General features: G+C 34.8%; 1 protein-coding gene across 1 annotated transcript in view; it reads left to right on the top strand.

Annotated features, from left to right (window-relative positions):
- The first annotated feature begins 22,805 nt into the window (after nucleotides 1-22,805).
- LOC137634468 (atrophin-1-like) overlaps nucleotides 22,806-25,041 on the top strand; it is a 158,642-nt gene continuing 156,406 nt past the window's right edge. Inside the window, exon 1 of the mRNA XM_068366883.1 lies at nucleotides 22,806-24,172. Within this exon, the coding sequence (XP_068222984.1) occupies nucleotides 23,588-24,172 (585 nt within the window). The 5' untranslated portion in view covers nucleotides 22,806-23,587. The remainder of the gene's footprint in view (nucleotides 24,173-25,041) is intronic.

The following is a 25,041-nucleotide window of genomic DNA, read 5'->3' as shown; positions in this document are numbered from 1 at the left end:
GTAGTGAGTTACAAAATTGGTGGAGTAAGAAACGTAGTAGGATGTGTGCCAAAAATTGGCACGATTCGTGATTTGCTAATAAAAGCCCACGTGAAGAAGTATTAAAAGAAATGTAAGCTTAATATTGTCAAAGTGAGTGTGGATGTTGACTGAAAATACAATAGTAAAATGGTTCAGTGGTTTTCATACGCACTGCATTCATGAGATTTTCTACGTTAAACAGCATGTTTAAGTAGTAAAGGCTGCGTACCATTTCATGAAAAATTCATTGCCTATGAGGTAAATTGCTTAGCTAGTAGTTAGTTAACTTTTTAGGGTCACCGCAATGGCCAAATGCATGTGGGTAGTACTTTCACCTTAATGGGATTGGTTGAGATTTAGAAGATCAATATAGTTGGAGCCTACCCTATATATGAAGTTGAATAGTATTATGCTGTATATATTTTTATATATTTTATTTTCTAATTAAGTGAACCATCCATTGCAGTGCGATTAGACCTATACTTTTCATAGCTGATAACATACGAGTTACTTTTCAGTTCACCAACTTTCAATATCTTCGGATTATAAACTCTTTTGGTTCATTTTTCTTTGTGATTGAACTCCTAAAACAGGATGTATAGAATTTGTTGAAATAATTTTTTTATTGAAAATTTTAAAGTTAGATCCAATCTGAAGGAACCAATTGAGAAAAAAAAAACTACCAGATGAAAGTTTGTTAATTTTTATATATTAGTTTTACCGACTAGCTTCACTCCCTAAAGTACAACCCTAAGGGCTCCAACAGGGAAAGCAACCCAACGTGGAAAGGAAATTGAGAAGCAACGAATAAACTATAGATTATAAATAACAGAAAAATCTAAAATATTTTATGATATATTGACCTTTTTTAACCCTTGTCTCCTCTCATTTGAAACTTAAGTTTATGGTTTTTAAAGATTGGGGATCTGTCTTATAACACAGATTGTGTCTGTACCATCATATTATATTAGATGAATATGTTTAACGTTTACCTTTTTGTTCTACAGGAATTTTCTAGTATCCAAGGGGGCGATGGAAGGTTGCGTGAAGCCATCAATACAAGGTAAGGGGAGAGAATTTGGTTTTACATATTTTTCTTTTTGAGGTGTAATTATCCTATTGCTTTTTGTATTCTATTTAACTCATTGTTTTTTAATGTTTTTGGAGTTCGGTAATTATTTCATTTAATCTCGAACCATGTAATTTAAGGTTCTATTCGAAAAAGGCATTATTGTTGATATTTGGTTTTTGGAATGGATTGAATGCATTTTTTCTTAGAAAATTTATTAATGGTCAAAATAAGATCGCATTTTTACTTTCAGTATTTTAACAATATTTCTTGACCCATAAAAATTATCATTGATAAATCCAAAATCGTCAAATTGTCCTCATGAACATTCATAGTTGCACATTGTCTTTGTTTCCACCAAGATTCGTTTCTCGTGTCTGTACTTCAGTGACACCAACCTCTAATGTAAGATTTCATCTTCATCAGCGAGAAGGTTCAAGTTTCCAGCGTCGCGTTACTTGTTCACAAGTTTCAAGGCTTACAGCCTCCATGTCGAATCTCGGTTCTTGATTAATCTAGGCCTATGCGCCGGTAGAGCGTATCGTTTGGGCGTTTTTCTTTTTAGTGCTTAAAGACTGGAATCTGGAATTACTTAGATATTAGGAAGTGAAGATATTAGGTTTTCTTTTGAAATGTCGGAAGTGCATTAAGAGTTATTTCTGAAGGGTTTGAATCGTTCATGAAATATTTCTGGGTTGTAACTCGGTACTTTCAATGAATAAAGATTGGTAGAAATCAGTCATATAGTGACATGGTGTACAAAATAGATTTATACAATATAACATCAATAACTTTTTTTTTTTTTTAATCAGCAGTGTTATGAGGAGATTTTTATTGGATATCCTATCATAACTTCATCAGTTTTCAGATTTTGTAATCTAAAAAAGCCCCCTACACTTTTTTCCTATGTAACATCGATAGTACACAAATATTAAACACCACGGTTCGACTGGTTTCCGAGCGATTTGTTGTCGGCCTCTCTCCCCACTGCCCTCTACATTAACATGCAGAATGAAAAACGTATTTTGGTATAGGCTTCGGTACGGTACGTATTGTCCATATATGCGGAACTTGCCGTCTATATCTGTAATATAGTCATTTTTTTACACTTTCGATACACCAACAAGTTATTAATGACCTGATCAGTCAAAATACATTCACTGTTAGTTTTGATTACGTGTTACTTGTTTCTTTAAATGCGAAAAGTTTGAGTGTGTCTTGGTGCCATAGTGTCCGATATGTTGCTTTTGATCAAACACACTTAAAATCCCCTTACAATATCTCCGTGGAGCTTAGCTTAAAGATGCAATAAATAAATTCAAGGGTATTTTTCTAGCTTTAAATACCGCTATTTCTTGCTTCCTATTTCTTAATTAGTAGCTGCAGATGCAATAAATAAATTCAAGGGTATTTTTTCTAGCTTTAAATACCGCTATTTCTTACTTCCTATCTCTTAATTAACAGCTGCTGTTTAGGTGTCTATGGGTTTATTTAGATTTTTTAAAATAGATACCATAGCTTTCTTCTTTTTGGTTAGGTTCAATCCCTTTCTTTTATTTGCATTCCGTTTGTATAATATGTCTTTCTTTATTTCTTATTCCAAATAATTATGACACCTATGAGTTGTATTATGAAACCTTTGTACAAATCTAACAGGAACCTTACGCCTTGCATTGCTGCATCAAAAAAATAAGTTCGATTTAGAAATAGTATCCTGGGATAGGACAGATGATTTATCTATTGTTGGTGGTCATTAGAGATATATGTATTCTTGTCACCTTTATTATTTACATCCTTTGCAATCAGTCAATAAATTTATTTAGGTCATATTATTTAATTTAAAACTTTATTAACTGATTTTATACTATTTTTGGAATTGATTTATTAATACATACATATATGCTTATTACACATACACACATATAAGTATATGTGTGTATTTAAGTATATATATATATATACATATATATATATATATATATATATATATATATATATGTTGAAGCCACCAAGGGAAAAATGAGAATACTTAGAGTTAATATTTTTCTTTATTGACATCGTTGGACCACTGTTCATTTAGTGACTAATACACATTTGACGGTTATCACGTGGTAAGTGTGATTTTTTTTGCTCTCAAATAAGTGTAATATATATATATATATATATATATATATATATATATATATATTATATGTATATATGTGTATATATATATATATATATATATATATATATATATATATATATATGTACATATATATATGTTTGTATATATATACAGTATATATATAATTATATATATATATAATATATATATATATATATATATATATATATATATATATATGTGTGTGTGTGTGTGTGTGTGTGTGTGTTACAGGCAAACTGTGTAACCAGGCATTTCACGAAATGCCTAAATATTTTAGGCATTTCGTGAAGTGACTGATTCACTTAGGGATTTCGTGAAATGACTAAAATTTCCAGGGATTACGCGAAATGACTGGTTTTATAGTCCAGGGATTTCGCGAAATGCCTGGTTCATAAGAATTTCAGGTCAATAGTGTATATTTGCTCGTATGTTGTATATGCTTAGGGCATTTTAGTAGCAATGTTTTTCTTTGTTATTTACAAGGGCAGGATTTTAAGTTAAATAGTATATATTTGCAGGTATATTGTAGATTTCTAGGGTATTTTAGTAGCAACAATTCTGTAACAACATATTTTTTAAAACCATATATTGTTTCTGCTTTCATTAAATGTACAATTAGACAGAAGAGTCTTTCTTCAGTGCCTCATGAAGAGATACTTGCTGTTCTTGGTTGATTTCATCAACAATCGTTGGGGACACAAGTTGAATTTAGACCTTGTGAATTTAGTCCTTAGTATCACCGCCTTTACCCCAATAGTGTATAAGTTATTTTCATGTCCTTCCACGTTGATTCCTAGAAGATTTCTTGGATCCTCCCTTCCCCTGTCAACATATGGAGCTGGCACAGTGACATTGTCCCCTATTTCCCTGGCTTTTAAATCGATCCTACTACATTTGACCATACGTTCTGCCTGGCACACTTGACCCTTTCTGGTCCTCTTGCAGTTCTTGGAAATTTCTTGTTGTCTTGATGCAATATGCGGTGCTGAACTAAGTGGACCTGGGTTGGCTCGGTGAAGATGGTGACTGGTTCATCAAGGGTCTGGGGTGGCTGGGTGGTGATGATGACTGGCTCACAGGCCTCGACTGGCTAGTCAGTTAGATCAGTAGGAGGCTGGCCTCCTAGTGCTGCAAGATCATCTTCTGTCTCTAAGCGGTCAATGACCTCCTGAAGCAAGCTAGTGGAAGAGAGTCCATCTTTTGGATTCTCTACAAGCAAAGTAGCATAGGGGTTACTCTTAATGCCTGAATGGCATGATGAGTTCTTCTGATTCTGAACAAAACGAAGGCCTAGAGAACTATCTCGGGTGTTGTTATCAGAGAGCCAAGCAGCCAGCATGTCTTTGATGTTTGAGTTGGCTTGTTCGACTGAACCTTGACTCTTTGCCTCTCTAGGGGCTTGCCATGCACAAGATACGGGCAGAGATCCTTCATCTCTCGAACCACCTAGGCAGGGAACTCAGATCCATTATCTGATTGTAGGATGCATGAAGCACCAATCAATAAGAAGATATCCAAAAGCTGAAAAGCAACCTCAGCTACTCTCTTTATAAATAAACATACAAATCAAATAAAATAAACTAGAAAAAAAAAAACAAAGAAGCGAATATCACTAACATCTGCTATAAAAACACGTTTAAAAACTCGCTACTTCGTAAGGTTTTTTAAACAATTCGTATCATCCATCGACACAGCTCAAATAACGGAAACTTCTGTAAAAGTACACCTCTTGAAATATAGTTCTTCTTTTGATACTTTCTAATGTACCAATTTGGGACCAAACCTTTTCGTATCATTTATATTTTTTGCTGATTTATTTATTTTGCTGTCATGTGTTTTTTTTTACTGATTATCCGTCACAAGGCACTAGAAGAGTTGGAAGACCCAGGCCTACATGGCTGAGGACTATTAAGCACTTGGTTCTTTTTGTCTTTTCTTGGCAGGTAATGCAGTAGGACTTGAACAGGTCGACAGCCTCCCTTGTGATGTTTGCATATGTAGTGTATGATATTAGTTTTAGTTAAATCTACATTCCAAATTTTCTCAAATTATTATCTAAAACTGCTTATATTGATCAGGGTCCTTACTTTTTCAACTGCCTGCTCATATGGTTAAAAGAAATCAAAATGAGGGAATTACCTGCTCACGTACTTAAAAGAAATCAAAGAAAATGGTCATTTCAAACAAAACTGAATTAACTTCTCAGGTAGTTAAATTTAAATTGAAGACCTGTGATTGAAACAACTCTGCCTACAATTTATATGGAAATGAAATATATGAAAATTATATGGAAATATTTACCAGATATACATAAATCAATACTAATTATAAATATTCAGAACCAACTTTCAGTGTATAAGAATCCGTGTCAACACCCATATATACTTAAAAACACATAAAAGTGGTGTTTGCAAACAAATACCAGAATTACACAGTTTGCCTGAATTATATTAGGCAAAGTGTGTAATAAGAACTACTAAATTTCAGTCATTTCGCGTAATGCCTGGAAATTTTAGTCATTTCGCGTAATCCCCAAGTGAATCAGTCATTTCACGAAATAGCTAAAATATTTAGGCATTTCGTGAAATGCCTGGTTACACAGTTTGCCTGTAACATATATATATATATATATATATATATATATATATATATATATATTATATGTATATATATATATATATTATATGTATATATATATATATATATATTATATGTATATATATATATATATATATATATATATATTATATGTATATATATATATATATATATATATATATATATATATATATATATATATATAATCATCAGCTGTTATGGTCCACTGCAGAGCAAATGCCTCAGACATGTCCTTCCTTTTTAGTCTGATTATGGTCTTTCTATGCCAGTTTATATTCGCAATTTTCTTTGTTCGTCAATCCATCATCATCTCTTTCTTGCCCTGTTTCTTTTGCAATCTCTAGGACTCATTCTGTTATTCTTAATGTTCATTTATTATCTGCCATTCTCATTATATGTCCTGCCCATGTCCATTTCATTTTCTTACATGTTATTAGAATATCCTCTACTTTTGTTTGCTATGGTATCCACGTTGCTCTTTTTCTGTCTTTTAGTGTTAATCCTATTATTCTTCTTTCCATAGTTCTTTGAGTATTAACTACAGTAGTTAATGTTTTAAGTTTTTTTGTAAGGCTCAAGTTTCTAATGTATTAAGTTAATACTGGTAGAACCAAGGTCTGAATTCTTTAGACCTTGGTAGGACCATCTGATTAATTAATTTTCTTTTTAGAGAAAGTGGCATTTTATTTTTCATCTGGTCTAAGAGCCCCCTTCCGGAGATGAGCTCTGGGCACTATATCCGTCCATCTGCTTTTCATAATCTCATTTTGTTTTCCAAAACCTCTCCATCCCATGCTTATCCTTCTTTTAATTTTGGTCTCATGTCCTGGGGAAATACTTAGTCTGGCGTAAGTATGCATATTCATTACCAATCTGTGTGTGTCTATGTACTTACATTCTGTATATGTTTGCATATGTGTGTATGTATGTGAATATATATAGATATGTTTTTGTAAATATGTATGTTAAATGTTGTCCAAGCTATGAATATTGAAGATATTTAAAAGGATCGGCATTCATAGCCATATAATCTGAATGAGAATTTTGCTAGCAATGGGGAAGTAGGCCTAATAGAAAAAGTAATTGTAATTGCATGTTATTTCGGAAAGAATTTGTTGAAATCGAGGCTAGGATTTGGGCTGTTTAATTTTGTGGAGTACTTAGTTTGACCTTCTACATGACTTGCCAAGAGTCAGAAGCCGACAATGACCTAACTTTTGATGTCAGTTGCCTTAGAATGGAGATAGAGATGCCGACTTCGGGGAACGCCCCTTAAAGGTTTTTACGTAAGAGATAGGTACAACTTCATTCAAGAAACTGTTTAGCATTTTGGGGATGTTTTGGCTTTAATATTCTTTTGTTAATTTGCTCTTTCCTATTTGAAAACTAATTTTATTTTGTTGCCGGCTGGAAATGTAGGATTTACCAGTTATGTGGAATTGTAAATTATTTATTATGTGTATAAAGTCCATGATACACTGAAAGATTATGATTGGCATTTTGTATTTTTTGTAACCTTGCTACTCCTTGTGCATGATTCTGGGTCTCCAATCCGCCCTCCCTCGTTTTCCTCTTTCGATCCTTGTCCTCCTGTGGTATGCATTTTCCTACAATTTCCCTGTATTGCTTAAATCAGATTTCTGGACAGGATTTTTTTTTTTAATTATACTTCTTTGTTTACCCGATTTTTTTTAGAGAGATATCATCTTTTAATTTCTTTTTTTTTTTTTTTTAAATATTCTTGCTGTTACTTTTATAAGTTTAAACACGTGGACGGCAAATTAATATTACAAATCAATATTTTTTTTTTATTCATAACAATGGTTGGTAGAAAACAAATATTTTACAAAAAAACCAAATGTTTACTGTGGGGGAGATGGCGTAATTAAAACAAAGGCAGAGCTCTGTGCCACTTCAAAAACTACTGCTTTTATAAAGATGTTTTGTTTTGCAAGGTTATCATGGAGGCTATTTTGTTATTCAAGTTGTAGTTCGATTACATCCGTTTTTAGTATATTTAAGAGACTTCTTGTAGTTCTACTTCGCTTATTTTAGTTAGCACTGCATTTATGTCATTAAAACGGAATTTTCCAGTTATTTTGTTTACATATCAAGGTGCAGTTGCATGTCAGTTCGTTTCCTCATACTATGAAATATTAGAATGACATATGTCATGTTACCACTAAATAACGATTTGCTCTTTTGGGCTTTCAACGTCAAGGATTTCACTTGCTTTCCATATTGTTTTTTTTATCATAATTAAGTATTTTCCTAATTTTAATATTTGGAATATTTAAATCTTCATATCTGAATCAGTGTCATGGATATTTTGGTACTGATCACCTTTGAAATGCTGTCCATTCAAAGAAGGAAAGTTATACAATCCTACGCCGATATCCTGGCAGTAAATTCCCTTTCGTAACCTTTAATGCAGTATTATCTGGGGTTAGATTACAGCACGTTTTGCTTACTAGAGATTAGATGTGGTTTTAGCTTGAGATTAGAATCCAGAATCAGTCAGTTGTGACTATATCATTCTTTATCTCCTCGTTTATAATCTTCACCTTGTTTAGCCAATGAAAACCTTCCAACCCTATTGTGTAATTTAGGATTCTTTACTAGTTTCGGAGAAACTTTATAAATATGTAGTTACTGTAATATTTGTTTTTGGACGGCCTTCTTAAGAGCTTATGTTTTTGCAGTTGATATTTTAGCCTATGTCTATATTGAGTTTTACGTACGTCGGTTAAAAATTGTATCTGAAATGGAATATTTTTGAAGAATTCGAAATTATATTCCTTGGTAGGCAGAGGAATAGCCAAATCAGATGTATTTTAAACTCAGGTGAAGGTAAAGTAATTACGTATTTTGGAAATTTGCATTTTAAAATCTTTGATGTTATGGCTGAAAGGCAAAACTATAGCTACCAGAACCACTTGGTACACTCGAGAAAGGCCTTACTGTCAAATTGTTCCTGAGCTGTTGCAGGGTAGTCCTTATATGACATCCAGGTAGTTAAGATTTCCATCGAAACACTTAGTTTTTTTTTCTTTTTTCCTTGTGGTTAACTTCTCTTCGTTTTATACTTTGTAATGTTTTTATTCTTTACAATAATTTTTTTTTCTGTGGATGTGTTCTTGGGAAAGTATCTCTCTCTCTCTCTCTCTCTCTCTCTCTCTCTCTCTCTCTCTCTCTCTCTCTCTCTCTCTCTCTCTCTCTCTTATATATATATAGGCTATATATTATATATACACACACACACACACACACACACACACATATATATATATATATATATATATATATATATATATATATATATATATATATATATATATATATATTGGTAGTAGGTTGGCCAATGTACCAGCCACCCGTTGAGATACCAGCCAGATAGTACTGAATTTGGATCCCTCTCTGGTTACGGGTCATTTTTAAGTTGCGTACACATACACCGAATAGTATGGCCTACTCTTTACAACATTTAGATAAAAAAGAAAAAATTTCTTCTCTATTCAAGGATTAACTACTGCACTGTAATTGTTCATTGGCTACTTTCCTTTTAGTAAGGGTATGAAAGACTTTACCTATAGTAAGTAGGTCTTCTAGGGGAAGGACACCATACAATCAAACCATTGTTCTCTATTCTTGGGTAGTGTCATAGCCTCTGTACCATGGTTTTTCACTGTCTTGGGTTAGAGTTCTCTTGCTTGAGGGTACACTCAGGCAACTATTCAATCAGTTTCTTTATTTAATTTCCTGACTGGGCAATTTTCCTTGTTAGAGCCCTGGGTTAATAACATCTTGCTTTTCTAACTAGGTTTGTAACTTAGCTGGTAACATATATCTATCTATCTATTTCTATATATATATATATATATATATATATATATATATATATATATATATATATATATATATAATATTACTACTGCTAAACTACAACTCTAGTTGGAAAAGCAGCATGTTATAACCCCAGGGGCCTCAACGGGGAAAATAGCTCAATGAGGAAAGGAAACAATGAAAAATAAAATATTTTAAGAACAGTAAAGACATTAGAATAAATGTTTCCTATATTAACTATAAAACTTTTAATAACAAGAGGGAGAGAAACTAGATTGAACAGTGTGGCCGAGTTGTACCCTCAAGCAAGTGAACTCTAGCCCAAGACAGTGAAACACCATGGTACAGAGCTATGGTACTATCCAAGACTGGAAAATAATGGTTTGATTTTGGAGTGTCCTCCTAGAAGAGCTGTTTACCGTAATTAAAGAATCTCTTCTACCCTTACCAAGGAAAGTTGCCACTGAACAATTACAGTGCAGTAGTTAAACCCCTTGGGTGAAGAAAAATTATTTGGTAATCTCAGTGTTGTCAGGTGTTTGAGGACAGAGGAGAATCTGTTAAGAATAGGCCAGACTATTCGGTGTATGTGTAGGCAAAGGAAAAGTGAACCGTAACCACAGAGAGGGACACAATGTAGTATTGTCTTACAAGTCAAACACCCCATAACACTCTAGTGGTAGTATCTCAACGGGTGGCTGGTGCCCTAGCCAACTTACTATCTGTGTATATATATATTTATATATATATATATATATATATATATATATCTTTATATATATATATTTATATATATATTTATATTTATATATATATATATATATATATATATATATATATATATATATATATATATTTATATTTATATATATATATATATATATATATATATATTTATATATATATATATATTTATATATATATGTAAATATATATATGTGTGTGTGTGTGTATTTATGTATGCATTGTGTGGTCGTTAAATTGTGATTATTTAAGTAGAGGAGAATCACGTAATGAGAATCAGAAAGGTCTTCAGGCATTAGGGGGAAAAAGTGAAATACGTGCTAGTATGAATACTTACCAGAGGTCTTGGGTATTCCCGCTCATACCCATTCATATTAAGAAGGAAAACGGCAGAGGAATTCTGTGATGGTGAGAAGATATCTAGAAGTCATTAGAAAAGAAAACTCATTTATCATCTTTCTTTTAGGCATTGATGCAACTTTTGCATGTAAAAATATACTGTCAGCCAGTGCTATTTGGAATGTTTTATCTTCCTGACAACAGAATTTGTGGCAATAATTAACATTTTTATGAAAGACGACCAGACTAAGTCATTTCTATTGATCATTTCAAGTATCTATACGAAGATATATTTCCTTATATAGATATATATATATATATATATATATATATATATATATATATATATATATATATACATATATATATATACATATATATATATATATATACATATATATATATATATATATATATATATACATATATATATATATATATATATATATATATATACATACATATATATATATATATATATACATATATATATATATATATATATATATATACATATATATATATATATATATATATACATACATATATATATATATATACATACATATATATATATATATATATATATATATATATATATATATATATATATATATACAGTATATATAATATATATATATATACAGTATATATAATATATATATATATATATATATATATATGTATATGTATATATATATATATATATATAATATATGCATACATGTATACATAAGAAAAGCTTAGAATGTAATGGGTACCGATGCAGAAGGATGTTAAGGATGGTGGATTTAAAGGTAATTTATCGAGACAATCAAGAGGATTTATTTAGATGTTAGTGAAATATGTCTTAGTTAGAGCATGAAGATGTGAAAGGGACTAGTTTATTCTGAAAGTGGGTCTCAAATAGAGTACTTTTGTGCATGTGGTTTTTATTACCTCTGTGATTTGAATGATGTAAGAAGTCATAGGAAGAAATTTACATGATAGAAAAGGAGTCTTATCCATAAAAAGAATAGCGGTTTTTTATACAGGGTTTATTGTGAACAATGGACAAAAACTGCAGGATCAAATAGTTTGGAGTGACTTGCCAGAAGTGAAAGTTATAAATTGATATTAGTAAGAATAAGATTGCAAAGGTAAATGCAAGTGATTTATATGTTTTTTTATGTTATTTGGGAGTGAATGTTACTGATGACGGTATGACGGAAGAGGTGAAGGAAGAAAGATAGTAGGTTATGTGCAAATTATTTAGTAGTGATTTGGAATGGCTTTGGAAACCAAAGCTGAAATATATGAATAAACTGTTAAGGCGGCTCTACTTATATTCCCTGCTTCTGATGGTTCACGCTTCTTCGTCTAGATATCTCTATGAAAAAATGATCCTGGAGTACACTGGATAATGATTCATAATGAGCTACGGTTAACTTTTAATTTTTTTCTTCATCGATGTAGGTGTTATGTATTTGATGCCGGTATATGTGGCCCTCGTTGTTCATGTCCACTTCCTTCTGATGTTTACACTGTTAAAAATCCGTAATTTTATTCGGAAATTCTCCGTAAAAATATACTGTTCTCGGCCGCATTTCAATGAAATAAAGGGGACCGTAATTTTAACCTACTTTATCATCTTTTACCGGTTGGTGACCATAATATCACTCCTTACCTCAATATATCCGTTTTAAAACGGTAAAGGCCTGGCAACATTTATTCCAGGATTTTGTTTTTTCCACGGTAAATTTTTAAATGTATGTAATATAGCTACTATGAAGTATTAGAACATAATTTTTTATGAAGGAACATCAAATAATAAATGTATCATTTGGTAAGGACTACGTTTTGACATAGGCTAGAACTAATGCTTTTTGAAAGTACTATCGTAATAAATTGAAAAGTCATTAATGAATTTAAATAGACACTATGCAAATATTCGAAATATTTAACATAATTTTGAACCAAATAAAAAGTACATACACCAATTAGACCAAAAGAACTGGCAGTGAAGAAAGTAATCTATAGGGTTTGCCAGATTATTATTCAATTGTCTTTTAATAGGAAAGTAATTTCATTAAGCCAATGTTGATAAGTCTGGCTGTTGCTTAAAAGGCTAGAATTTTTAATACTATATTTGATAACAGTGCTAGAAAATTTGATATTGGTGATAACATGATGATGTGAAATGAAAATGAAGGTGATTTTGTAACACAAATAGAGGCATTTCTAAATAAACTTAAAATTTTAAGAATGGTTGATTAGAATATATGGTAAAAATTTGCTGGTCACTGTCACTGGGTATATGTGTATTTTTAACAGCTACAGAGACCTCAACATATGTGGTCTCAAACATTTCTATACGACCGCTTCTAGGCCTAGATTCGCTGTTTTTGAAGTTATATAGGTAAGATTGTGTACTTTTCGCAAAACAATTGTTTCTTCGGGAATAGGAAAACATTTTACAGCTTTTTTTGTACTTATAGGTTTTGGGAACTGTATATAATAAGTAGTATTTTGGTAAGAATACGAATTGAGTTAAGTGAATTGTGTTGATATTTTTTTTTCTCGAGGGATTTAAAGTTTTTGATGTCAAATTGAGTATTTTCACTCATAGAAGTTACAACATTATTTCTTTACTCTATTGAGTTTGCTGCCTCCTATACATACCTTAATCAATTTATTTCTCGTTATATAAGACTGCAAAGCACATCCGTATTTGAAGCAGTCAATAGTTTTTTTTTTTTTTTTTTTTTTTTTTTTTTTTTTTTTTTTTTTTTTTTTTTTACGCGAAGTCTTAAGTTACTCCTTGAGCTTTTTTTTTGACCGATTAGGATTGAACTAAAGAATGATTTCATCATAAGCATCATCTCCTACGCCTATTGTGGCAAAGGGCCTAGGTTAGATTTCGCCAGTCGTCTTAATACTTCTCCATTCATCATCTACTCTAGGCTTCATCGTCCTCAGCCATGTAGGCCTGGGTCTTCCAGCTCTCCTAGTACCTTGTGATTTAGTAATACTTTAAAAGATGTTGGTAATGTTATTGATCTTATTCGAATTGAACTCTTATTTTTAGTCTTTCAGAATGATATAGTATAAGTTATTTGGATGAACCTTGAGACTATTAAGTCACTTGATTGTATAAGACAAGTTTGGGGTGATTTTGATTCTTTAGACTGCTAGATGTTCACTTACCCTTGAAAGGCTGTTAGTCCTTTTGCTCATTATTTATTTGTAATTTTAATAGAATTGTTTTTAACCTAGTTTCCTCCATCTCTTTTTTTTTCTCTCTCTCTCTTCTTACCCTTTGGAATTCTATTACGTGGAAGCTTGTAGGTTGATACCCTTATTGGTATGTTTCATTTTAACATGCTAGTATCTTGAACAAAGCAGAACTAGTACTGATAATAATAATGATAATATTAATAATATATGATAATGATGCTGAGGGTGATGACAATGATAGTGTTGTTCATCATGATCGTTAATCTTTTAATACCTTCTTGATGACTGGACATAGTACTATGTCGTCGGAAGTGATTGTGGAATCCTCAGGATTGTCATGTTTCTATTTGTGATTTGACAATTTTCAGTGAAAGAATGTAGAGCATTCTTCCTCGAAAATAAAACACATTGCAACTGAGATGTCACACAGTACTAGGCTGTATTATAAGAAATGATCTCAAGCTCTCCATAACGACGTGTGTTTGAATTCCTACCTTGTTTTGATTCACAGCGTACCTGTCCGCTAACTCCTTCTTGTAATTACTTGGAATATCAGTAATCCTGGTATTGCATGATATAACGAATCTTTATACACCTGCTTTCAAGCTTAGAAACTCTCTCCCTGCTTCTATTTTTCAGGACTCATGATTACCTTACATGCTTTTCTCTGAGATTGACTGTCAGGGAAGGCCCTTTTCTCCCTCATTGCCTGACCTGTAGCCCAAAATATCACCTTGTGTAAAGTCACATTTTTTTCCTTTTCTTTATATTTTTGTTTTAATCGAACCTTGGCTAGATAAGGGTCTGTTCATAAGGATACACGCCTAACTAACCATGGCGAAGACTTACCTGAGCCTAGTGATGTGGTAGGACACTGCGAAAAAAGACAACTTTATTATTACTATTATTAATTGCTAAGCTACAACCCTAGTTGAAAAAGCAGGATGCTATAAGCCCAGGGGCCCCAACAGGGAAAATAGCCCAATGAGAAAGGAAGCAAGGAAAAATAAAATATTTCAAGAGCAGTAACAACATTAAAATAAATATTTCCTAAATAAACTATAAGTACTTTAACCAAACAAGAGGAAGAGAAATTAGATAGAATAGTGTGCCCGAATGTACCCTCAAGCAATGGAACTCTAACTTACGACAGTGGAAGACCATGGTACAGAGGCTATGACACTACCCAAGACTAGAGAACAATGATTTGATTTTGGAGTGTCCTTCTCCTAGAAGAGCTGCTTACCAAGGCTAAAGAGTCTCTTCTACCCTTACCAAGAGGAGAGTAGCCATTGAACCATTACAGTGCAGTAGTTAACCCCTTAGGTGAAGAAGAATTGTTTGATAATCACATTGTTGTCAGTTGTATGAGGACAGAGGATAATATGTAAAGAATAGCCCAGACTATTCGGTGTATGTGTAGGCAAAGGGAAAGAACCGTAACCAGAGAGAAGGATTCAATGTAGTACTGTCTGGCCAGTCAAAGGACTCTATAACTCTCTAGCGGTAGTATCTCAACGGGCGGCTGGTGCCCTGGCCAACCTACTACCTCCAAAACTACATTACTCTGAAAGGTGGTCTAGAGCTTTGAGTTCAAATTACTATACTGTACATATAAAGTGTTTTTCATAGGAAGATACATCATAGAATAGCTGGCATGGGAGCATACAACATTTGTCATGGGAAGATAGTTCGTAGAATAACTATCGTGAGAAGAAAGTAGATAGAATATCTGGTTTGAGAAGGTACAGTATTTCTTAGAACTGTCATGGGAAGATAGATAAAAAATATTTCATTGGAATATGAAAGTTCATGGGACATTTGTTATGTGAAGATAGTTTATATAATAGGTTTCATGCAAAGACATGCCATAGAATTTGTATCAGGGGAAGATAGATCATACCAAATTGGTCAGAGTAAAATACTGTGGATCATAACACATCGGTCAGGGAAAGGGATATCGTAAAATTCATGTAATGGGAAGATAGATCATGAAATATTTGCAATGAGAAAATTTATCATGAAATATTGACCCGGAAAATAGATCTTAGAATGTCTGTCATAGAAAAATAGATTCTAGAATATCACTCGTGGGAATATATATCATAAAATACCTACCTGGGGAAGATAAGGTAAAAATATCTGTCATGGCAAAATACACATTAGAACATCCTTCATGGAAAGAGTCATTACACAATAATTGTAACGGAAAAATAAAGCATAGAATGTTTTAAAGTAACCATTGCAAAACGAACTAGCTTTCTATGCTGAATGAATTTTTACATTCCCTTAACTTGTAGTACCAGTCTTTTCTCCCAGGTAAGATTGGGATTGGGCAGTTTTCCACGAGAAACTTTTTAAACCTTAAGTAAATTCTCTATCGTTAAAATTTTTTTGCATATTTTTTACGGTCTTTAAAAAAATCACAAATAGTTCTATAGTTTTTTTTTTTCTTTTTTCATATAAATTTTGGAAGACTTTTTTTCGGCCCTCATTTGGTTCAAATTACAGTTCTATTTGCTTGTCAAATTCAGTGTAAAATTTTCATAAATAACTTTCAAATGAACAAGTTTTAGTTTCTGGGGGAAACACTGAATAGTTTAATAGTCGTTTATTCAAATGTTCTTTATCTATTAACCTGTATGCAACTTGATTTAATCAATCTGTATATGAGGATGCTCTTGCTTCTATATATAATTTAGATTTCTCATTTTTTTTTCCATTGTTTACGGTGATGTACATCAAATGATAATTCTAAATTAAAATTTTTTATTAATAGGTTGATAGCGGAAAATGCGACTCCATCTGGTGTGGATTTATTAATTTTCCTTACGCTTTTTTTTTTTTAGTTGAATTTGAACTATTTATAGTAACAGTAACTATTACAATTGGCTTGTCTTGTGAGAACATGGTTATTCACACTCATTTATAATACCCAAATTTAAGTATTTTTTTCTTTTTATGAAGGTAACATTTCTTCGGTGATGGCGATCTGTTTTCGTTGCATTTGTCATTTGATCTGCTTATAAATATAAGAACCTATTACTACTGAATTTTTCTGTCTTTACAAAAAAAAAAAAAGAATAAATTAAAACACTCATGTAACATTGATTTTCACTGAGTTGATATGAAGCCTCTTCTATGTTTCGTAATGACCCCCATTAATATTTATTCTATTTTATCTTCAATAAATTTTAATCTTATCCTGTCCATCTAGTTCTTCAGTTTCTTCATTTTGCCCCTTATTTTGGTCATATCTTAAGAACGTCAAAAAGAAGTTTTTGTCTTGGGACACTGTCTTGTTATAGTTCCTTTTACAGTTCTCAACCAGATTTAGGTTTTTGAAATTTTCTACTTGAATATTTTTATCATGGAGATAGTCCTCGAACTATTCCAGTATATCTTCTGTAACGCCCATCTAAGCAGGTAGAATCTGGTGCTTTACGCCCTTGAAGTTGGTGGGGTACTATTTCACTCTTTTTTTTTTTTTTACTCTTTTATTTTTCTTCCTCAAGTTATGAAGAGAAAATATATAGAGATTGTAAGGAGGAAAATGTTGAGCATACAAGAATTCCTCTAGGGAAATTTTGTGGTAAAGTGAAATACCCCCATGGGAGTTTTTGGCTATGAGGGGAAAACTTCCTGTACCTCCGGTCTTCACTCAAAGTTTAATGTTCATTCAATGGTTTTTATCTATTAATAAAAGTGTATTGCTTTAGTTATGAATTATGTCTGGAAATAAGGGGTCCTTTCATAATTTTTGTACATTAGGGGACGGAGAAATGTACCTCTTCCCGAATCAGAATTTTTAACATTTCTTTGGTACAAAGCATCTTACAATACGCATGCCTTGAACATGTTGCTCAGTTTTCATGTTTTAAAATTGTTTATTTCATGGTATATAATATTTCACTCTTCATTTGAGTATGTCAAGATATTAATTTTAACTATGAGTCAATTTTGTGTTATATATGATTACGAAATGAATATCTTCAAATTTTGTCGTTTTATCAGAAAAATTGTAAATATATAATCGTTGAAAAACAAGTACGCTGAATAACCTAAGGCTAGAGCGAGAAATTAATAAGTTTATTTAAAGAAAGTGTGAAAAATAAGAAAGTCATAAAGATTTCAGGTATTAAATGTTATCTTGCATAACTGCGTGGAGGAAAAACATTTTTTTTTTTTTTCAAAACTTGTCTCAATTTCGTGTACGGTTCTTAGTGGCATGAATTATTTCAAATCGGTTTTTTATGGCATGTGAGGCATTTTGATACTAGATTATATTGGCGTTTTGTGCTTTTTGTTTATATCAAGATGCTCTTATGTCTACTGTGGCCAAGTCAAGTAGGCAAACGCGTTCTTGAAGTGCCAGTTAACTACGTCCCGGCTCCGTGAAGGAAATTAGAATTTGAGTGTTGTCACCTTTATATCCATATCTAGATCTATCAAAAAATTGCAGGGTATTCTTTTTACTTTATCTAAGTCTAAATCGGGCTTTTAGATGCATTTGAACGTGATATAGATTTGAATCTTACGAATAATCATGTTTAAACTAAAATTCACAAATAGTTTTTAATGATTTCACGTTCGGAAATTATAAATTTATATCAGATGCGATTTCGTCATGAAATGGCATCTGGTCAGTGAATTCAAAAGCCAAATAAAGAAAAAACACATTGCCTGTAAGTATCGGTCATTATCAGTTACGTAAAACGGTGTTTAGGCTAACACCTTCAATGGCCCAGCTGTATTTTAGGATTTCTTGCCACTGAATTAAGATTACAGTAGTTATGATATGGCAGCATGCAACTGAATATAACTGCACTCTTAAACATCTCTCTCTCTCTCTCTCTCTCTCTCTCTCTCTCTCTCTCTCTCTCTCTCTCTCTCTCTCTCTCTCTCTCTCTCTCTCTCTCAAACACACACACATGCTAATGAAGATATTCTGGATAATTTTCATATCGAAATGTAAGTATTTATTATGGAAATTTGGATGTGAAATATCCTCAAAGCTGAGAAATTAGCCAAGGCAGTGATAGTCAAATTTAAGATATGTAACAACAACAAGGTACAAGTTATGCCACGTGCTTTATTTTACTAACCCAAAAATGGATAAAAGAAAGACTTAACACATTTGAACTGCTTATTCATCTCGTGGCACTTGAGTATACTGGCTCTTTCATATAAAAATGAAACCTAAACGTTCTGCGCAAATGAAACTAGGCACACACCATTGTCTTCAATATATGCACTGTTGTACTTGACGTTGGTAAACTATACATACAGACATTTACTATTTGTCATTTTAGACATAATTTGAATAAAACCACTCGGACTACCAATTCGCACAACTAAAAATGCTGCGACAGTATTCAATTACGAAGGGATGTAATTTTACAAAAAAAAATTTAAAATAAGAAATATTTGACTTAGCGCCCTCTGCTCTTCTCCCTCGTTGATAAACTACTAATTATATTTATAGGCAGATTTAATTTTTACACTATGATATACGGTGGATGCAAATTTTCGAATGTGAGATCTTTACCTCTCTTTCTTAATTCCTCAACTTCATGCAATAGGCTTTCTACTAAAATGTAGACTCTTACTGTGTATACTTAGATTTGTTTCCAGATTTGTTGTAATATTCCTCATTGTGTTGACCGTGTATTCCAGGTATCTTTGTCAAGTGTTATAAAATTGACAATCAGCCTGCCTAATGAGGATTGACTGGGGTTAGTCTTGAAAATGTTTAAGAAAAGGAGAATGAGGTTTAAGAATATTTTTTTTTTAATTTTAATTTCCTTCACGTTCACTCCATGAAATACTACTATTTATTTTTCGTCGTTTCATGTGATAGTAACAAGGGAAAATGGAGCAATTTAATTGTATGGGAAGGTAAACAATTTTAGAGATATACTAATGGAAAGACATTGAAAGCAATTGCAACCCTCAAATGGTAGTTATTTTATTTTGAAATACAAGCATAATTAGTTCCTTTTTTTGTGGGGGGCGGCGGCAATAAAACTTGGGAAAAAAACTTAAAAAAAATAGTTATTTTACTTTAAAATACAAGAATATCTTTTTTGGCGAATAGTACTTGGAAAATAAACATTGTAAGGGTAGGACCATAGGTAACAAAGGCTAGGGAAGTTTGTTGAAAAATGGTGGGGGCTTAATTTCAGAGGAAAGTCGACACACTTTCTTGAATAGCTTTGGTTTTTCATTCTATGAAATGCATGTAGTAAAAAGAATTATCATTGTCGCTTTGTGTCTCCTATTGAGTTGAGACTTAATACACAACTTATATAGCTTGCGTGCTCGTGATTGACTGAAAGCAAGTGTGTACAATGACAGCGTTCACTTGTGTGTGACCTCTTTTTTTGTGTTTAGTGAATATATCGTTGTATAATAATTTGTATGTGTACCTAATGTGCTATTATTCGTCAATGGAGAGTTTTTATTCCCTTCCAAAACACGCACACCTATAACCCTACGTGCACTGACCCTAAAATCTCTGTTGCGTACATATCTCGTGCAGTACATAGTGTAATAAGTTTACATACTCGTATATATGCAGTACATGTCAAGTGCAGTACATAGTGTAAAGAGTTTGCATACTCGCGTATATATATATATATATATATATATATATATATATATATATATATATATAGTGAGTGTTTGTATGTAACTTCAAATTACTGGGGAACATAAGTATTGTTCGACGATACTTCGTCATCCCCTATGGCTTCGACGAACGATGAAGTATTGTGTTGTGGGGGAGATTACTAGACGTTAGTTACACAACCAGGGGCTACAATGTATAATTTGTTAGTTGCATTTAAGGAACTTTAGTTTGCCCTGAGCTTAGAATATTCGACACGTGTATCATAAATCCACTTGTTTGACAAGTGGTATAGTTTGCATACTTACTATCATCTGATAGTTTAGCTGAATTATTGTTTTGGGTATGGTCATAATACAGAGACATTCTCTCTCTCTCTCTCTCTCTCTCTCTCTCTCTCTCTCTCTCTCTCTCTGTATATATATATATATATATATATATATATATATATATATATATATGTGTGTGTGTGTGTGTGTGTGTGTTTGAGTGCATGTATTCATCAAATATAGTTATAAATATATTTGAATGTACTGACAAGAATATACTTCGTAAGAAAAAAATCTCCAAGCAATGGAAACTTTACAAGCACAGTTCCCCTTACCACGTGCAATATTGGTGTTTTCAGGATTGTCATCTAGTAAGACTAAACAATCATGAGAGAGAGAGAGAGAGAGAGAGAGAGAGAGAGAGAGAGAGAGAGAGAGAGAGAGAGAGAGAGAGAGAGAGAGTAACAGGTAGTAACGTTTGAGTGCAAGCAATAACACACTCTACCTGGGGACTTGAACACTGCCACGCCAATAGCTATGATAATGCCCCTTTTACCTGGATCAGCTGACTGACACACAGACAGGAGACGCAACAAGCATGGCGGTTCTTGGGATCACCAAATCCGTATTTGCTCCCATGTGCTTGCTACATGTGGTGTGTGGTGGTGCCCTCCTTCATAGGCCTTCGCCAAACCAGCATTCTGTGCCCTGATTGGCAGAGGCGAATAGGCTTAGTTGCGATACTGTAGTACTGATTACATTGCTAGAAACCGCGACGCGCTGTTGTTTGGGCTTTCTTTTGCTGAGGCTGATGTACATAAGGGTCATAGTTGCGAAGGAAGCCAGGGCCATTAAGATGAAGAAGGCGTTCAATATATTTGGTAAGGAGGTCCAGATAAACGGGGTGCCGGTGGGCGGGGCTTAGGATGGCGGCTGCGCTGCTTTGAGCCCGCCCACCTCTGGACACGTTTTAAGGAGCTCTACTGCTCAGCCAATCGTCGCCAATGCCACCCGGCCTATCCCAAACAGCCTATCACCCAAGACTATTTTTTTTTCTCCTTTTACAAGACTGGACGTTATTACTTGGAGGAAATGAGCCCGAATGCTGAGGGACAGACCACGATGAGGGGAAAGAGAGAGGGAGAAAGGGGAGCTTGGACGGATGTTTTTAGCTTGAAAATTCTTTTTGAGAATCTATTAAAATTTTAAATAGGGAAAAAATTAAAGGTCATGAGAAATAAAAAAAAAATAAATTAAAGTAACTTTTTCCAAAAAAAAAAGTTATCAATGATTTATGTCTCAAGTGTTCCTCAATGACGAGATAATACGTAGGCACTTACGTAAGCACTGCACTTCCTCTTTCTCTCTCCCTCTCTCTCTTTTGCTCTTTCTCCTTGGCACAACTTGGATTTTCTTTGCCTGGCTTTCTGCAGCTGACCGTTAAGCGCGTCGTTTGCCGTGGTATTATGATGCAAACTAGGCCGTGCATTGTGCCTGCATGCCATGGGAGGGAGGGCGCAAGCTTTGGTGGGCCCAGTGTCCAGCGCGGGAAGGTGGAGGGAAGACTGCCTGCCTCTGCCGTTACACGTGCTTGCAGCTGGCCACTGCTGCTCCCTCCCTCCCCTCCTCTCCCGACCCTACCCTGGTATCCCTCCCTCCCACCATCACCTCTTCCTCGTCGTCCTCCTCATCCTGTTCTTCCTCCACCACCACCACCACCGCCGACTCTTGGGGTCATCGGCTGGCTCACTCGTCTCTCTTTCCTTCTCTCTCTCTCTCTCCCTCTTTCTCTGGGCGTCTTGAGGCACTGCTCGACCTGTGGCTACCGCGCCGCCCACCCACGATGCCACCCGCCTCCTTAGCCACCTCCTGTTCTCGTCGAGCCTCCTCGGCATGTCTCCCCAGCAACCCTAGCGCCCCCTTTTGGCCGCCAGTGGGCAGGCCCAACAACCGCTGGCCGAGATGAGTGCGCTGCAAAACACGGGCGGCTGCGTCTTGAGGAGAAAAGGCCGGCCCCTTGCTCGACGGAAAACAGGAAATGATCCACCTTGCTGCGTCGTCGCTCCAAAACTTGTGCCTTTTTGGCGCTGGCCGGCCCAAGAGTCCCGGCACTCGTCGAGACGAGCCTAAACTCCCCAGTCGCTTCGATCGGTCTCGGGCAGCTCAGCTCTTCGCGGCCTCCTCAGTCGTGCTAGCGTGGCGAGGCGTGCAGTCTTGTGTGTGTGTGAGTGCTGGAGGAGCGCCCACCACCACCACCACCACACCACCACCACTACCACCACCACCACCTCATCATATACACACACACTCACATTGTGGAGTTGGAGGAGCCCCCGCGCGCCCAGTTAGCAGCAGCTGCTCTGGTGTACCTCCTCCACCCTCCACCATCATTCGAAGACATGACCAACACTTGACCCGTTGGGGCGCCCTTGACCACCAACACCACCACCCACCTGCCTGACCTCTCACCTCACGTCGTTTTTTGCAACTTGGTGACCTCGATATATATTAAATAGCTATATTTATTATCGTCTGACCTCGCTGCCCACTGTTACGGGCCACACATTTCTTCCGATTAACTGGTGACCTCGCAAGCCTCCACACTGGCTACCCACGGGTGTGACCTTCCACCCTCAACTGCTTTGGCAACCCCTCACCCCATTGCCTCGCCTGGAGGCTTAACGACACCCATGCCCACAACCTCTGACCCGGACGAACCTCCTGTCAGAAATATGGACTCATCCGCTTATACTCCTTCGGCAGCAGCAGCAGCGGCGGCGGCGGTAGTAGCCACCCTTGGGACCCCTACAGGATATCCCCCAAGGAGCATGGCATCGCCTTCAACCTTCATCCCCAGGCCGATGGAATCTCCGGTCTTTCCCCCGCGGACCTCTTCGGAGTCTTCTCTGTTATCGGCCAAGATAGAGGCGCCCCCATCTCCCCCGCCTTCGTACCCACCGAGGAACATGGATATGCCTTATGGTCAGCGGTCCTCACTTCCTGTAGGAGGAGGAGATCACGGTCCCCCTCCGCCGCCTCATAGCATGGGGTACTCTAACTATTCTCCAGGATCATTCCCACCGTCTTCCGGGCCCTATGGACCCCCACCGCCCGCGTCGTTTGCCTCGCTACCTCCCTCGTTCACGTCCTCATCCCTACCGCCCTCACTCTCCTCGGCACCGCCAGGATTTCCCCCATCAGGAGCTACTGGATCTCCCCCACTGGAAGCCTTCGTACAGTTGCTTCTTGCAATGAATGTGGAAGATCAGCTGAAGGTAGGTCGTGTCATATCATGAGCGTTAGGATCCTAGTATGGTAGTGATCTTATGTCATTCCATTTGGCGTTTATTCTCGGCATCATTGTGCAAAAATATGACGTACACGCAAACATCGGTGCTTCTGTTTGACGACAGTGATCAGCAACTAAAAGATAGTGCCCTTCCTCTGCCCTAGTGTGTATCGAAATGTTAGTGTGGTTTTTTATTATTATTATTATCGCTGTGATGACAAACGTGATAATAACCCGTTAACCGGGAAAGGAAGTAATCATTCATTGAGATAAAATAATGGAAAATTGATTACAAACCTAGTGAAGGAGTGATAGAGTGTAACAAGATAAAACCCTGTGAAATTTTTGTTGCGCGCAGAACACGTGTATCGATATAGGGCAGTAATCAACCACCTGTCCATCTGATTTCTTCAGTTTAAAGATTTAAAAGTTTTCAATCTCTTATTTCTAAATGTTATCTGTTTTAAGATATGTGAGGGGAGATTAAGCATGCTTTCCCCTCTTGGTTTTTTAGTATATTGTTTATTTGCTGTAAGAAACAAGGATATTTTATGTGAGAGGATTAATTTCTAACATTATTTTACAGAGAAGAATATTTTAGGTCATATTATGGAAACTTACTTTTTTTTTTTTATAGCAAGCACGTGATTTTACTACATGATTGTATTTTATCGAAGCTTGAAGACAAACCTGAATACATTATGAACATTTATCAGGAAAAAATATGAAAGTATTACTAGATAATCGGTTTATGAAATATTAGAAATAGATTTGCAAAAAATACCGCTTCGGTGTCAAGTGTTCAAGCGTAAGCCACGTTACCGATTTTTTTTTTCTTTCATCTAATTTCTCATG

Source organism: Palaemon carinicauda, chromosome 3, assembly GCF_036898095.1.
Source record: "Palaemon carinicauda isolate YSFRI2023 chromosome 3, ASM3689809v2, whole genome shotgun sequence".
Lineage (NCBI taxonomy): Eukaryota > Metazoa > Arthropoda > Malacostraca > Decapoda > Palaemonidae > Palaemon > Palaemon carinicauda.
This window is presented reverse-complemented; position numbering and strand designations above follow the sequence as displayed.